This window comes from Seriola lalandi, unplaced genomic scaffold (genome assembly GCF_002814215.2).
Source record: "Seriola lalandi dorsalis isolate HSWRI2012SDOR001 ecotype SW California unplaced genomic scaffold, Sedor1 jcf7180002054580, whole genome shotgun sequence".
NCBI classification, from domain to species: Eukaryota; Metazoa; Chordata; class Actinopteri; order Carangiformes; family Carangidae; genus Seriola; species Seriola lalandi.
Genome location: NW_019525133.1, coordinates 972,059 through 987,943, shown reverse-complemented (window position 1 = coordinate 987,943; position 15,885 = coordinate 972,059). Strand labels below are relative to the sequence as shown.

Below are 15,885 nucleotides of genomic sequence, written 5' to 3'. Positions count from 1 at the left end.
TGTCAGCCTCTACTGGCCTTCTCTCTGTGCCTACTATGGGGCACGACTGAGGTCACAATTAAAATCTAATTTATTTATCATTTCTATTGGGACACATTTTGCTTTACATCCCTGGTAAAATATAATAGATCTTGCAAGCAATTTTACAATATACAAGACTAAGTCACACCCTAGTATTTGGCTAGACCATGTATGGTTCAATGTGTGAAACTAAGGGCATAGTTGGAACCACTGTAAACAATTGATATCACTGCACAGTATTTGCCTAGTGTCATTCGGTTTCAGCCCTTTATCTGATTGTTTCTCTTCTACCCTCTCTGCTCACATATGCTGTAACTGAAACGCAGCCAGTTAAGACTACATGTTAACCAGCAGTCACTTCTGGCTACACTGCAGGATTTAAGCACCACACTAATAGAAACTGTTTGTACCAGTTCATTTTGAAAGAGCAACTGGAAAACCCGGCCGCCTGAACGATGTTCTAGCTTCATGACACAGTCTGGTGGCATTCAGCTGACCAATGGAATAAGTTGATCACTCAACTCTATCCTTCAGTCAGGCATGAATGACATTCATGTTTATAGGGCTGGCCGCTCTGTTGTGGTCCAGCAAAAGAAAATTCAATAGAAAAATTATACTTGTTGATTGTTCACCTGTATTTTTATACCTAAGCTGGAACAACTAAAACTGTGATTAGATCTCTTTGAAATAAATATTTGAGCTTTGGGTTGCAAACTCCATCCAACAAGAAATCCTAGTAAAAATTGAAACAAACACCTGTGACATCTTGAAAAACTCATTATTTAGGAGATGTTTGGTCAAGGATGTGTGGGTGGATGTTACTCACCGCTACGGCGTGAGAGGAGCTTCCGTGGACGTGCAGGGCAGGAGTGTTATAGTGGGAGATGGCAGCTCTGGACAGTGTAGCTGGAGGGGTGAAGCCAACTGTGTGGCTGCCATATGAGAGACCTGTGACAGAGTGGGGGCAGGCAGGAAGAGTAAGTTGCACATACTGTATGTACTTTTTTATAAAGTCATTAGATTTGACTGAGAGACAAAGTACAGCAATTTCTCTTCTTAACACCAGTTGCATAATTATTTCATCCTAGACTGATAGCTGAACACGATTTATACCAGGCTGACAGAACAGAAACAGAGGTGCTTTGGCATCTCAGGTCTGTTTCGTCACTAAGCAAAAACATTGAGGCTATAATCTGACATCTTACTGAATCACACCAAACATGTCTTAATTTCCTCTGAATTGCATTGGCCATTAGGGCTCTAGGATTTAAACATCCAGGGCTTAGATGCATTTTCTAACTCTGTGTCTACACAGAAGGCGAAGAATGAGCAGCATGTTAGCTGAGCAGCAGCAGCACCTCTAGTGCTCCATCTGTGAAACCCTCTGACACGCTATAACATATGCTCAGTCACTCAGTATTAACTTGCTTTAAATTGCTTTTGTTGCAGATATCAAACAATTCATTATTAACTGCAGTAATATAAACAACACCAGGAGTACAACCGTTCTGAGTGAATCCTTTAAAGACTTTCTTGAATATCTGATAAATCTAAAAAAAAGAGTAACCATGTTTTTGTTATTTGGCAGATGCACTGACTCAATTACCTGTGTCATTCTCTATTATACATTTTAATCAGAAGAAGGGACTTGTTAGGAGCATTGCAAGATATAATGGGTATTAATGGTAAACTTTGTAACAAAGATAGTGTGTGATGGCAACAAGTCATATCAACTGATATGAAAGGTGCTTTTTATTATCGTGTTGGCCATTCCCAATGACACAATATACCTTGTGGACTGCAGTATTACTTGGACAGAGGCCATCTCAAATGTACCTACCAGGTGATATGGGTCGGCTGGAGCTGGGGGAGGGGGTGTAGGGAATAGGGCTGGACACAGTCCTTGCTCGCAAGCCCTGTGCAGACATCTCATTGAAGTACCTGAGAAGGTGAGAAGAGCAGTTTATGAAAATCAAGTATGATTCATGTATGGCTACATGAAAATAAGACACAGTATTATTTATCATTATATTATGTTGTTTTCATTCACCTGCCATACCCTCAAATTTTTCAAGTCTCTGAAAAAGAGAAATCAATGAAAAATCCTAAAGGTTTATGTACATGTGCCTTCAAATACCATTTATTTAAAACTGTTCTGTTAATATGGTGATGATAAGAAAAATCAAGCTTAATTATGATACCTAGGCAAGTGGTAACATGTTAAAATTATATTAGTATTTTAAATTATATATATTACATAGCACCTTTCATAAGCTACAATATTACTAGGTGATCCAAAAAACAGGAGCATAAACCTAATAATAAACGTTAAAGAGAAACAATACTGAACCCTGCAAGAAGATCTCATACTAAGGGGGAAAGAGCAGTTTTTTTTGTCAAGCTTAAGAGTCATCACAGCAAACACAGTCTCGTCTTGATTTTAGACAGGGGGACCATCTGGATACAACTTGCGCAATTAGGGTAATGACTACCAGTAGTAAAAGGGATCACACAAAGTTTAAAAAGGCTTTGGCGTAATAACCTGATAGCTTCTTTTCCATTATATCAAGATAACACAGATCTGGTAGAATTAAACTACACTATGCTACTGTTAATGATTTTCATCTTTGCCTATGTTAACACTGGTGTGTGAAGAAATTTTGGCTATAGCCTGAAACAAAACTGTATGGCAGTATTTAGGATTCACAACATTCATTTTATGATTCTATGAAAAAACACAGAGTGGGTTGTGACATGCAGACAACAGCTTTGGTTAATGGGCACCATGTTGTTACCTTGCTAATCACTAAGAAAGCCTATACAACACTGACAAATACTGGCAATTACAAGAGTAACTGTTGCATGCTGAGGTGGCACACATGCTTGTTGTCTTTTGCATCTCTCACTCTTTTGTTCCTTCATCTTTTCATTCTGACAGGTTCAGGCCCCCTTCATCCAATCAGCCGTGTCAGCAGTGTAAATGGCCAATGGAGCCAAATGCCTCTCCAGCCACTCTGCAACATTATACTCCAGTGCACAGGCCAAGCCATTTAACAAGATGAAGTCTCTCTCAGCCATTTGCCTTGATTTCCTAACACATGTGGTTTTGTACCCCAGTGTTATTGTGCCATTTTTGTAAATCTGCCCTTATCATGTGTCCCATTCTTTACCTCTCATCGTCCATCTCCAGACTGGATTCACTCTCTGACAGTTGTCTGCACAGGGCCTCCCTGCGCTCCATCTCTCTCTGAAGCTTCCTCTGCAGTCGGATGTTCTCCTCCCTCATGTGTCGCTCCTCCTCTATGTACTGGGCACGCTTCTCTGTATCTGAGAGGGCACACGCAGAACAAATGACATCAGTTGAGATATCCACATCCTGGCCACTGTATATCAACATAAACACCAACATTGATCTTCTTGTAAAATAAAAAACTAATAAAAATAAAAGGGGCTATCTAAAAACTGCAGATGCAGCATGATATCCTCCTAAGACCTCCAAACACAATTCAGTTTGTGCAGTACAATGTTTGCTTTCCAAGAAGAAGGTGAAAGCCTGTTGAAGACAACCTCTACTAACAATAGATCATCAGTAAAGCACCATCATGATGATGTAATTGTTTCCAGTAGCATTGCTGTCTTGCTACTTGTCTCAGCTTCTCAGAACATTGTGTTAAAGGTTAGACTGATGGCTCCCTCTAGTGAAAAAAACAGAGCATAGACTACACAGTGTCATCCCAGACAAGTGTTTAAACTTTAAAACTTATCTCCATCAATTCATTTCTTGGCTTAAGCTGAATCGACACATCTGACTGTCTGAACAAATAAGGGTTATTAACTTCAACATAATGGTGTTTACTGCTGTGCTAGAAGCTGTTTTTAATGTGTCCGCAAGCACCGTTCATAATGCAATGGCCTAATATGGATTCCTCTTCCTAGTACCACATGCTTTCCTGAGTGGCCTCATGTTTTAAAGAGACAAAGTAGAGTGAAGGTGGGAGGAGTATATTAAGACAGTTGGGAATAATCAGTGACATGTTCATTAAGAGGCGCTGGGAGGAGATAGTTTAGTACATTGTGTTACATGTTATGAAAATAAGTGTTCAAATGTCAATGCATTGTCATAGACATCAATATAAAAAAACGCATAACAGTACTGATTCTTGTTTCAATTAGTAGATAATTTTGCAAGAGGCAGGATCTATTGTGCCTGTCTATCGAGCTTCTTTCTGAACTAACCAGTCAGTCAAGTCAGTGGCTCCTGAAAATAAATTATTCTCCCTGAAATGTTAAAACGAGTTATAATGTCACCAGAAGGCAGGAGCTGTGAGGATCTTTTGGTTTTCTATTGTTCTTGCCATTCAATAATTTGCCCCACAGAACTCTCATGATCCAAGAAATGCTGCCCTCACCTCACTGAACACAACTGAAACCTGAATTTTACATGCACTGAATTTCATTTACAATTTAATGTATTGAAATCTACTTTCATAGACATGAAACTTCTATAATATTGCCCATCACTCACAGAGAACATTTGTTTACATTTATGGTCTAAGTATCTTCTCAGCATATGATAAGAAAGGGTACAGCTGTAGCTGTTTTGTAAACTCCTTCCTTGTGCATTAAATGGTAAATGCTTTTCTAGTCCTACCAACCACTCAAAACATACTGCATACAGCAGGACACATGCGGACTGGACGAGCCAGGAATCAGGAACCAACCATCCTATTAGTGGACAAACTGCTCAACCTCCAGAGGCATAGCCGCCTGCCATTAGTGTTTAAGACAAGCTAGTGTTATATCATCTCATCGCAAATTTTATTAACCATCTATATTGTCACATAAAAACCATGAGACAAAGTGTCAGTAAGTGTAGAAGTCATGAAACAGATATTGTAAATATGGTCATTTTATGCATTTAAAATGTTACTCTTAAAATATTCTCAGATGTTGGCGTGCTCTTGAATGCATCAACAAGATCACAGTTCACAACAATCCCCCAAAACATCCTTGAAGGCACCATGGACAGGAATGGTGCCTTCTTGCAACTGTATTTCCACGCAGTATCAATGTAATATATAGTGCAGACTAGGGTTGAGAATTTTTTTGGACATTATCAGCACTTGACCTCTTTAGAAAATGACACTAAATTTACCCTTAATGTTTTATCTTTAGTGTAGTAAGGTGTAGTATTTACATCTGTGTCGCTTGTTTCTAGGTCACAACTTTCTACAGATGGAGTGGAGGCTTAACTTGCTATATTAATAATTCTAATAATACTACTATTAATAGTAAGTAACAATGATAATACTCAATAGATGGGCTTTTCACAAGAAAAAAAACCTTCTGCCCTGTCTGAGGCTCATATAAGTCAAACTCAAAGTAACAACACCAATGATAAATACTCAGAACAATGAGACAGATTATCTTCAGGGCTAAGACCTTTCAGAGAATCAACAACATCAAGACAAGGCTTGTCGCTGACCACTGTGTAGTTCTACTTCTTCATAAACCCTCGGATGTCTTTGGGTGTAATGTGACCAGTGAATGACAAGGAGGTAACGAGGCTATAAACTGTGTCACCACAAAGCCAGAAAGTATCCAGTTCTTTCATGTCAATGTAAAAAAGCCAAGCCTGGGTTTAGGTTGAATTTGCCCTTCACTGCTTATCTAAGGATCAGTTTTACCAATCACATCCTTAATCAACACTTAATCAACATCTGCCACTTCAGAGCCCACACCCCACATGGATCATGTGACAAGTTGAGAGGCCACTTACGCTGCAGCTCAGTGGTGCGCAGGCTTTTCTTAAGCCTCTCCACCTCATTCTTCAGGAAGCGGATATGCCGCATCATGTTCTCTGGCGAGTCTATCTCCATGGAAACATCTCTTGGGGAGGGAGGAGCTGATACAGGCTGGTCCAACTTCTCCTGAAGGATTCTAGTTTAGGAAACAAACAAATCCCAATGTAACTGTAATTCATCAACTGAAATAATCGGCATGGTGACCAGCTATTTAAAATAAAATATATTTAAGATCCCTAGCTTTAACATGGGTCTTAACAAAAGCCTAGACTTTACAACTATAAAACAATCTATTTTATTCTCAAAAATGAAAACTTTTGAACCTTTTCAACCCTTCCTCTTTTACAGCAAATTTGGATTGAAAATGGCTCTGAAATTACTGACAATTTACATACATAATCAGGCCTTCAGGATGTTACTCCACTAAAAACCATTACCCTGAAAATCTGTTACCTAGAACAAAAAGCTACTGTTAGTCGATCACTGGTAATTTTACTCTGCATCATTATGCATAATTGCAGCTTAGTCATTTGTTTAGAGTGACAGACAGGCATTTTATGTGTGCCTCTGACTGGGCCTGTTTCTGTCAGACACAGAGAAGGGACATGAAATATTGGGTATACTTACACAAAAGCATTATTAGTCCAGTCAAGATAGACTGAAATATGACAACGATTTTGTAATTTTTACCAAAATATTGCTGAAATTTGCTGTTTGGCCGTGTCAAGATATTGTGTCTACCCTAATTTAAATGGAAACATCTTTGGGAAAGCAGAGCACTGCAGGACAGCTTTAAGATAAGTTTTATAAGTTTTAAGCCAAGATAAAAATATTACACAGAACATGAGCAGAGTGCTTTTATAGACTATGCGTCACAGCCAACCCATCAGGCTTTATATTTTTAATTAGCACTACTAGTGAAACTATTGGCTAATTTAAAGATTTGTTGAGCAACAGATGATCCACCGAAGAAAGCAACAAGATGTGGGTGAAAGCTATGGAAAATTTAAGTTAGAGTCTTTGACCCATTTGCTAATATTACTGAAGAGGTTTTGGCTTTCAAATTTGTTCAAGTATGAATATGGGTGTAAAACAAGCTTTGAATTCAGGCCCACAAGTAGCAGATTCTAAAACATCTACCATTTGTAGATACTGAATGGGTTGACACATATAAGATCATTCCACACCTTTTTTCAGCCTCCAGTTTGTCCATGCGTTTCCACAGTCTGTTGACCAGGGCTTCTTGTTCCTGCTCTAATGTGTTCTCAAGGTCGATCTTCTCCCGCCTCAACTGGAGAATAAAAGTATGAGAGAGGAGTGACGTTCAGAGATAGAAAAACCATGACGTTGGAAATGATCACAGGACTGCACAGAAGTACACTGTACTGCAAAACCAAGCTTTAGTCCCTATGTTGGCATGTGAAAGAGCCACATGATAGAAAAACAACAAAGCAGCATAGGCTATATATAAAATAACCCTAAAAATAAAATAAGCTGTTCAGTAGTGTTTTTTGTGGTGAAATTAGGTCACAGTTTTTGGTGAACGTGTCATTTGGTTACATCTCCATCTGGGCAAAATGCACAGTAGCATAACATAAGCATCATTCAGACACATACATTCATGAGTGAACAACAATGAATGCATGCAAGCACATCTACAGAAAAATCCTGTCATCATAGCATGGAAATATTATGGTGTGGCTTCAGCACACACAGGTTTGACCCAGCCACAGACCAAAATGTTCTTTCCAGCTAACATTCAGTGGGAAAAAGTAAGGGTGGTGAAATTTTAGTGTCTGACACTACTACAACAACTGGACACACAGATTCAGGGATATACTGTACCATACTGGATCCTGAAATCTTCTTACTCTACCATGTTAAGCATACCTGTTCCAGGGTTAGTTGCTTTGAGATGGTTTCATTCTCCATCTTCTTGATCTTTTTCATGAGCTTGTTAACCTGGAACTCCTGTTCCTGTTCCAAATGCTGCTCCAACTCTGCCTTCTCATGCTGGAGCTAGGATGGACAAGGGGAGGAAAGTGCATGGACAGAGGAAAAGAAGAGGGGGTGAATGAAACCACAGCGATGAGAGAGAAGGGAGAGGAGCAAGAGCACAAGAAGAGGCTCATGGTGAGTCATATAAAAACAATTTGATGACCACAGTGAACAAACACACTGGTGTCAGATCATCACATTTAGCTTACACATTGAGAGTGTAGCAAAATGGGAAGCCAATGTCACAATTCCTCCTGAATCATGGCTTAACTTCTCAGAGGAATAAACAGTGCAAAATAATGATTTGGCAACTAAAGTAACCACCTCTGGCAGCTCACCAATACAAAGAAAGGGTGCGGCTCAGCACTGATTCAAAACGGGACGGCTGTGTGATAGATTATATAAGTGATTACTCATTACGGGAAAAGGGATGCAAATTAATTTATGGGAAAAGACTGGAAAGAGAAAAAATAACAATTTCCATTATGCTACGACCAGAAACAATGAGAATACTTCAAAACAACACAGTTTATTTTAATTTACAATGACTGCATTCACACAGAGTTGAATGCTTGTAGTATCCTGACTGAAAGAACAGGCCACCAAGTTTTGCCACACACAGTGCAGCCAATATTCTTCTAATTAACAATTAGACAATTAATTAGGAATTGTTTCGATAATGTGCCTCCCTTTAGCGAATACAATTACTAGTTACTCTATACCAGGGCTCCACACCACTGTACTGTGAGGGGGAGTGGCAACTATGCCCAAGTGTGTGTGAAAATATATCTGTTCATTTTCAGCCTATGGACACCTTGCAGAGATATTTTATCCCACTTTGGTTCTTGTGTCCTTCAAGTAAATGCCATTTGTAAGCAACAACAGCACAGTGGCAATGTGCGCATGTGTGTACATACTGTATATAATGGTAACTGTGCGAGAGCTTTTCCTTTTATGACTCCATCAACGGTAGATGACTTCAGTTAATAAGTCCATCTTCAAAAGTAATGGTGGGGAAAACGCAGGTCATACAAAATCATTTTCAAAAGTGTTTCCTCAGAGGAGCATTTCAACACCCAGTAAAATAAATGACCACATTTGCTCAATTCTCACTCTATCATCACAAAAGTAAAGCACATGCCCATGTATAAAAGCATACACATACACACACTATGGGCCATATGTCACATCAAAGTCTACAGGCAGAGGCAGGCACAGGTTTGTTTCATGTTAAGTGAGAAGGCAAGACAACAAAAGTTCATCTATATGACCTTAACAAGGGTCTGCTGATGTCCCTTTCAAATTCCCACTTCTCGACATATCAACAAACCATTAGGATGCATACAGCTAGCCATTCAAAGTGTGAGAGTGTGCATGCATGTGCTGTGTGTTCTGCAGTTAGGAAAATAAGATGTGGAAAACAGACTGAACCAAATAACCGACAGACGCGATGAGAGTAATTTGAGAGTCATTTCTAGTAGCTAGCAGCCGCAGTGAAGTCATCTTGAGCCTTTCCAGGCTTCAGGCAAGTACCAGGACAATTGATGATAATGCATTAGCTGCCGCACGCTCATACATGAGGTGGTGTGCAGACACACACCCAGCGAACTTATGCTGAACATGCTTGACAATACTGCAGCCAAAAACTTTATAGAGCATAATAGAACAGTAAGAAAAAACTCTGTACCACAGTGATGTTTGTTATCAATATGATAAGTCATCAAACAGGGTGAAGGTTCAAACTGATGTTAGACTATCCTCCATTGTCCCCGGTATAAGCAACTACAACCAGTGAGGTAAAAACTGGTATTTCGAATCTTGTTCCCACTCACTTGCATGAGTTTCCTTGACAGTTCATTGGTGAGAAATTCCTCCTCCTTCTCATAGTTGACTGCTAAGGTCTCCTTCTCCTTCTGGAGGGCCTGGATCTTCTTAAACAAGGTGTTGCTGATAAATTCCTCCTCCTGCTCTGCTCTTGCTTGCTGTGGGATGGAAACAAATGGGAAACAATGGTAGAGGCAAACATCAGTAAATTAGACTCTTAGGTCTTGCACATCAAACTGTGATTTTCACTTTTATCCTGATTAAATTGTAACAGCCAAAAGTGCATTTAGATATACTACAAACACAAGTACACCACCCAACCAAATCTGCTGCAGTGAAGTCTCTCAGCCAAAGAGGAAGCAGAATTTTCCCTAATGACTCAAGAGATATTGCAGTAATGGGTGACTGACAGTAAGGGAAAGAGTGAAACATGGGTGCACTAAGGAAATGTGTTTGGGCAGCTACAACAGCTAGCATTACAGTGTGATGATACGTCTGTCCTTGTTAGCACCAGTCTCAAATTATCCACCCTCATTCTCCACTGCCCTCAAAGCTAAATTCTGTTTTGCAAGCAGAAAGAATATGTTAGTAGCTCAAAACAATGAGAAGGACAATAGAAACCGAACAACTAGTTAAGCCTCACATTAGGGTGGACTGGGTGCAGTGTGGCTGATTTGCCAACATTAAAGCCAGGTATTTAGCTAGCTCGCTAAGTTTGGCCTGCGCATCTATCCAACAGATCGGTTACACATTTTATGAAGCTGAGACTGATTAACCGAGCATGAAGATATATGACGCATCGGTCTATGCCAGTGCTGCGGCTGGGTTATTTATTTCATAGTCGGTTACCTTATCCTTGTTGGACATAACGTGGTGACAATGTTTAGCAGTGAGTAATCAGCTGACCAAATAGCTAACATCAGTCCGGTAACTTGCATCGTGAGATGCCCACCTAATTTTTAACGCCTTTTAACATGACGTTCGCCATGGAGCTAATATTAGCCAAGATTAGCAGCGGAAAACAAAACAAAGCAAACTAGCTGGCTATCTCTGCAAAACCAGCTAGCAAACGTTAGCCCGCTGGCTAAATTAGCAACATATCCAACTAACGCTAGCTAGCTAATATTAGTGGAGCTAGCAAAACACCAGAATGTTGTGTTCATATACAGATAACCTTTCCATGGAATACATTAAATGTGTCAACATGGACTATTTAGCACCAAACAAACAGCACCAGACACAGTTAACTTACTGACAAATACAATATAGTAAGTGGCGTGATAGCATCTAGCTAGTTAGCCAGCTGCCGTTACTCACAATGGTGACGCTAGCTTTGCGGAGGTCCCGATTCTCCTCCTGCAGGGCTTTGCACTTGAGTTTGAACGTCTCCAGCTCAATTTTAAGAACTTTATTTTCTTGCTGTAGGGAGGCCAGGCGGTTCGTCAATTCCTCCAAACGAAACTGTGAAATGACTATGCTCGGTTTCCCCGAATTTGAAGCGGAGGACGACATCGGGGTGGCCGAGCTGCTCCCAGCTCCGTCGGTGTCGCTCTCGCTTGCGCTGTCCGCCATGGTTGTGCGACAGTGTGGAGAAGAGAGGGCGACGGCGGCAGCAGCAGCGTTTGAGGGGCGCACACAGCAGAATGGTACACCGTGTGACCTTGCTCACGCTTGCCGGCATAGCGCCACCGCCAGGATGTCTCCAGTACCGCCCAGTGCACCCTAGACAATCTGTAACACATCCTTATCAACTACATCCAAGACGGTGGGTTGCTGAACCTAAGCACATTTTAAGATGAAATGATAAGAGCCTTAAAGCGTCTCTTATATCATTACTTGACTTATCCACCTGTCTTTTAGAGCGGCCTTGTGTCAGAATTTACGTGCTATGTATTCCTAAATAGATATATGTTTTATCAAAGTAAAAAAAAGACAGGGTCAGTAGGGCCCCAGAGAAGAGACACTCTAGCCATGACTCCATGACCTGGTCATAAGGATGATGTAGAAATTTGCCATCTATGATAAATAATCAGTAGGTGGCTGAGCATTTCCCTATTGTATTCCACCTCTAAGAACACACTACCATTCTTATTTGAACAGTACCTTCAGTATTTATAATAGTAATTAGGACTCCAGTAACTACAAATTAGTGTTATCATCATCTGCATAAAATATCCACTTAAAGAGGGTTATGTGATGTTAATAAATTATAGAGCTTCATGAGAGACAGGATTGCTTTGAAATAACTTTTCTAGTTTATATTTAACTCATTCAACAGAAATCAACAATATCCTCATCATGAACTGTTGTTGTCTGGCCACACAAGGCAGTCCAAGCATATAAACAAGCAGCCCTGGAGATTTTTGCTCAAGTACACTTTGGTGAAGAAGAAGCACATAACTAGTTGAAGGACAGTGTCTCTCATGACATAACTACCCTGCTTCCATTACATTACTTACATAATAAAACAATGTTCAAGGACACAAAGACAAGAACAGAAACAATTGTACTGCAAAATCAATGCATTTTTATTTTTTTTATTTTTAGGTTGATTTTTTTTAAAGACGTCTGAAACATTTGTGGTGGCATCATTGCTGCTATAGCCTCTAAAAGACCTTGAATAACCAAAGTGCTAGAATAGTTACATTTCAATGGCTTCACGCTGTTAGTAAGAATTGTACATCAAAAAATCTGCTCAGGTGAAAACACATATCAAACAAAATTGACAAAATTGATAGTTCAACCATATCAAAGGATCCTCTTCCCCTTGATTGACATAGTAGTATAAGGGGATGTGGTACAGCACCCTACCTGACTTTCTTCAACCCCCCTCCCCCCTCCCCACGCCAAAAAAAAAAAAAAGTTACATAGTTTTCATGTCCACAGCATAGACATCAGCATACTGAGCCATCGCACCAGTAGAACACCACACTTGAACTACATGGGCATCTAATGAAAACCAATACAAAGATAATTCCTAATGTATTGTAAAGTAAAATTTTGCCAATGAGCTAGTGAAAACAATTCTATTCGACACTGCATATACAGACTCTCAAGCCTAAAAAGATCACACAGTTTCAGAGTTAAACACAATTTATTTAATGCTTAAATAATTGTTTTTGACCATCCAGTGTTTTTGTCATACAATATGCTATTTAGAGCTACAATCAAATAATGTCTTTATGTGTCCTTAATGTGAGTAGGATTTTAAATTAAGGAAATACTTCACCAAAAAATCCAAAATGAAATGCCCCCGTTTTCCTTTAATACCACAGCAGCCGTTAGAAAACCAAATTGACACACTGCTAAAATGATTACGAACAGTCTAACAGTGTACAGAGACTCCTACACCTTATAGCCAATACGCACAATACAGTTATAATTTTACAGCGAGCCAGCCTACTAGCATTTACATTCAGATTATTTCGTTCTCGTAGCAGAAGCTGCCCTCCGGTTTTACATACACAGACAAGACATCACACCCTCAAGAAGCTATAGAACTTTTTTTCATTCTCACCCCATCATGATAAATGCTTTAATGGTATCCTTTTTCAATTTAAAATATAAAATCGGTGACAAATGTTTGGGCTATATGTGTACACAGATAAAGGGTTTTTATTTGTCATTTGAATACAGTGTTTGCAAACTTGTAAAAATTGTACTTAAAATAATGTGAACAGCATGCATGAAAATATGAGTACTCTGAAAGGCTGCTTTTTGCAGGATTAGATCCACTCCCACTTTGGGAATTACTGAAATTTGATTTTCTGGAAATTTCTTCTGTTAAAATCAAACCAGCTTTTTTTCATGTACAAACATTATACCTGCTCTAATAATTAATTATACAAGAACCTGTGAAGTTACACTCAAATCTTTAAAAGTGGAACTGTTTCAATAAATTTTGAAAGCACTTGAAAAGGTTACTCTCCTCAGTGCGTTCTCAACCAGTAACTTACCCTTTTTTAAGAATTTTACACATTGTAATTTTATATACAGAAAAAGCTTTTGTGTTAGTTTAAGTTTTAAAAAGGAAGAAAAAAATCCCAAAACAATTTACATCCTGACAACAATGGGTTCAAGAAAAAACCATAAGGCGAGTGTTGAAGTTGAATCAGAAGTGTTCCATTAGATTTTTTTGTGTTATTGTGTCTACTTCATTCTTTCCATCCACCACGTGGACTGAGCTCTTGTGCCATCTTTGGTCACAGTTGCACCTGTGTGGTTGTCAGTAACGGAGTCTTTTTCGTTTTCACCACAAACGATGCTCTTCAAAAGGCTCTCACTTTACCAGTGGACCGATGGCATGTATTGTCTCACACAAAAACAGGAAGCAGAATCATTGTCCACGAGTCCACTGCAGTCAGAGAGTGAGAACCTCCTGGGTCTTTTTGATTGACAGGAAGTGAGTTTTTCATGCTCATGCGTAAGTCAGAAGGGTCGACTCCTCTCACATGAAAACCATTTGTTTGAAGCAGATAGTTGCAGACTGGACCCTTGTCTGAAGGCCTCACACTGTAGCTCTTCAGCCCTCTGAACACTTCTTCCCAGGAAACATCTAACTCAGTTCCTGTACATCTGCAAGACACAAAACAGTTCATCAAATATTGAAGCACATTTAATATATTAACAAGTTTATAGAGTAAAATTGCCAAGGATACATTTCCTTCTATCTAAAATTGTACAATATTTTTTGAACAAAAATATTCTCTTAATTTACATATTAAGGGTGCAACCTTCCTCTCACAAACAAAAATTTTTCTATGTGAAAAGTCTTTTTAAACAGCAAAAACTGTTGTGATCTAACAAAATCACAACAAGACCTGATGGTCTGTGGGTTGTTATGGTGACCTCTGTTACCATAGAAACCCATTGCTAGGCTTCACAGCAGTGCCATATTATTTCTAAGTCAGTTTTGTACAGATGGAGTGATTCACTGCAAACATAACATACGGGTGAACAGCAGTAGGGATTAACAGTCTGGCCAGTGGGATAACAAAGTCTTTTTGGATGCTACAATGCTGTTACGAGTTGGGGATTTAGTGAACAAAAACAGGCATTGAGGGTATCAGTGGGCCAATATAATGCTGAGGTGTGTGCCGTCCATCAGCCCTGTTTCCTTTGTAACTGTTCCCTATTCACACACACTCGTGAACACGGAGGGCAGAAATGTTGCCAGAGGATCAGTCAGCCTTTTGGAGTCTGTGGGACAGAGTAACTATCTGAGGAGGGGTAACTTACAGGAATAGTTTGACGTTTTAGAAAAAACCCTTATTCTTATTTCTTCTTCTGAGAAGATCAAAACCACTCTACCATGTGTGTATTAGGTATCCGCACGTCTTAAGAAGGTCATTGAGTGCACTGAATAAGAAGCGAATGAGTAGAGGAGTGATTAACAAGAGAGGAGCTGATTGTGTTACAGAGAAAAGCAGTAAGCTACTGTACCTGGTAGAGCACAACCATCCCTATGAGTGGAACTTCTTATCTCCTGATCTTCTGTCATCCTTTCGCCTGCTATTCCTTGAAACTTCTCCTTGCTAGAAAACACAGACAAAGAAATATAGTTGAGTCATGGTATCATTTTCTTCTCATTGGAGGAAAACAAGTTTCAAACCAACACGCAAAGGAGAAAGTAAACTACACACACAGTAGGAATGTGAAACTAGCAAATGTTAGTAGTATAATTATTGTTAGGAATATAATTAGGACCCAAACCACACACCAACCAGACACCTAGAAGAGAAATTATATTATTATGTAAAGTGTTAGAAAGAAAAGAGGTACACTTTATTTTCACAACAGCCATGACACTCATTAGCCATACTGTTGACTAATCAGTTAAACACTTTAAAACACCATTAAAACCACAGTCAGGAGGAGCATAGTCAGCATCCCCTTTGTTATGTAAACACAATACACACCACACAATGTCAAAACACAAAATGCAAGGTTGCACTTCAAATGGCATCATTTTTGCCTAGAAGAGAGATAATGAGGACAGTTTTCCCAAACCAACTAATCCAGTGTTAATCAAAAATTCACCTGCACCACTGGATATAAACAAGATCAGATCAAAACTGATTCCATTTTTGACTCCGTTTTTTGACTTAAAGCTGCACTAAAAGAGCAGTGAGATGTAACTCTGAGGTCTTCGATACCTAGAAGTAACGTGGTGTCAGTAAACTGTGCTGTTCTGCTACACCCAAATACATTTGAAATATTCTGTATATGTTTTGTGTAG

At 39.4% G+C, this 15,885-nt stretch overlaps 2 protein-coding genes across 2 annotated transcripts in view; both read right to left on the bottom strand.

The window, feature by feature from the left end:
• Positions 1 to 11,296, bottom strand: part of LOC111663767 (coiled-coil domain-containing protein 6) — an 18,105-nt gene extending 6,809 nt beyond the window's left edge. The window contains exons 1-8 of the mRNA XM_023418077.2: positions 10,965 to 11,296; positions 9,656 to 9,805; positions 7,716 to 7,844; positions 7,013 to 7,116; positions 5,801 to 5,961; positions 3,192 to 3,348; positions 1,862 to 1,962; positions 848 to 969 (exon numbers count right to left, since the gene is read on the bottom strand). Coding sequence (XP_023273845.1) covers positions 848 to 969; positions 1,862 to 1,962; positions 3,192 to 3,348; positions 5,801 to 5,961; positions 7,013 to 7,116; positions 7,716 to 7,844; positions 9,656 to 9,805; positions 10,965 to 11,219 — 1,179 coding nt within the window. The 5' untranslated portion in view covers positions 11,220 to 11,296. The remainder of the gene's footprint in view (positions 1 to 847; positions 970 to 1,861; positions 1,963 to 3,191; positions 3,349 to 5,800; positions 5,962 to 7,012; positions 7,117 to 7,715; positions 7,845 to 9,655; positions 9,806 to 10,964) is intronic.
• An 855-nt stretch (positions 11,297 to 12,151) lies between these two features.
• Positions 12,152 to 15,885, bottom strand: part of LOC111663755 (ankyrin-3-like) — a 123,673-nt gene continuing 119,939 nt past the window's right edge. The window contains exons 48-49 of the mRNA XM_087177087.1: positions 15,090 to 15,181; positions 12,152 to 14,222 (exon numbers count right to left, since the gene is read on the bottom strand). Coding sequence (XP_087033213.1) covers positions 15,110 to 15,181 — 72 coding nt within the window. The 3' untranslated portion in view covers positions 12,152 to 14,222; positions 15,090 to 15,109. The remainder of the gene's footprint in view (positions 14,223 to 15,089; positions 15,182 to 15,885) is intronic.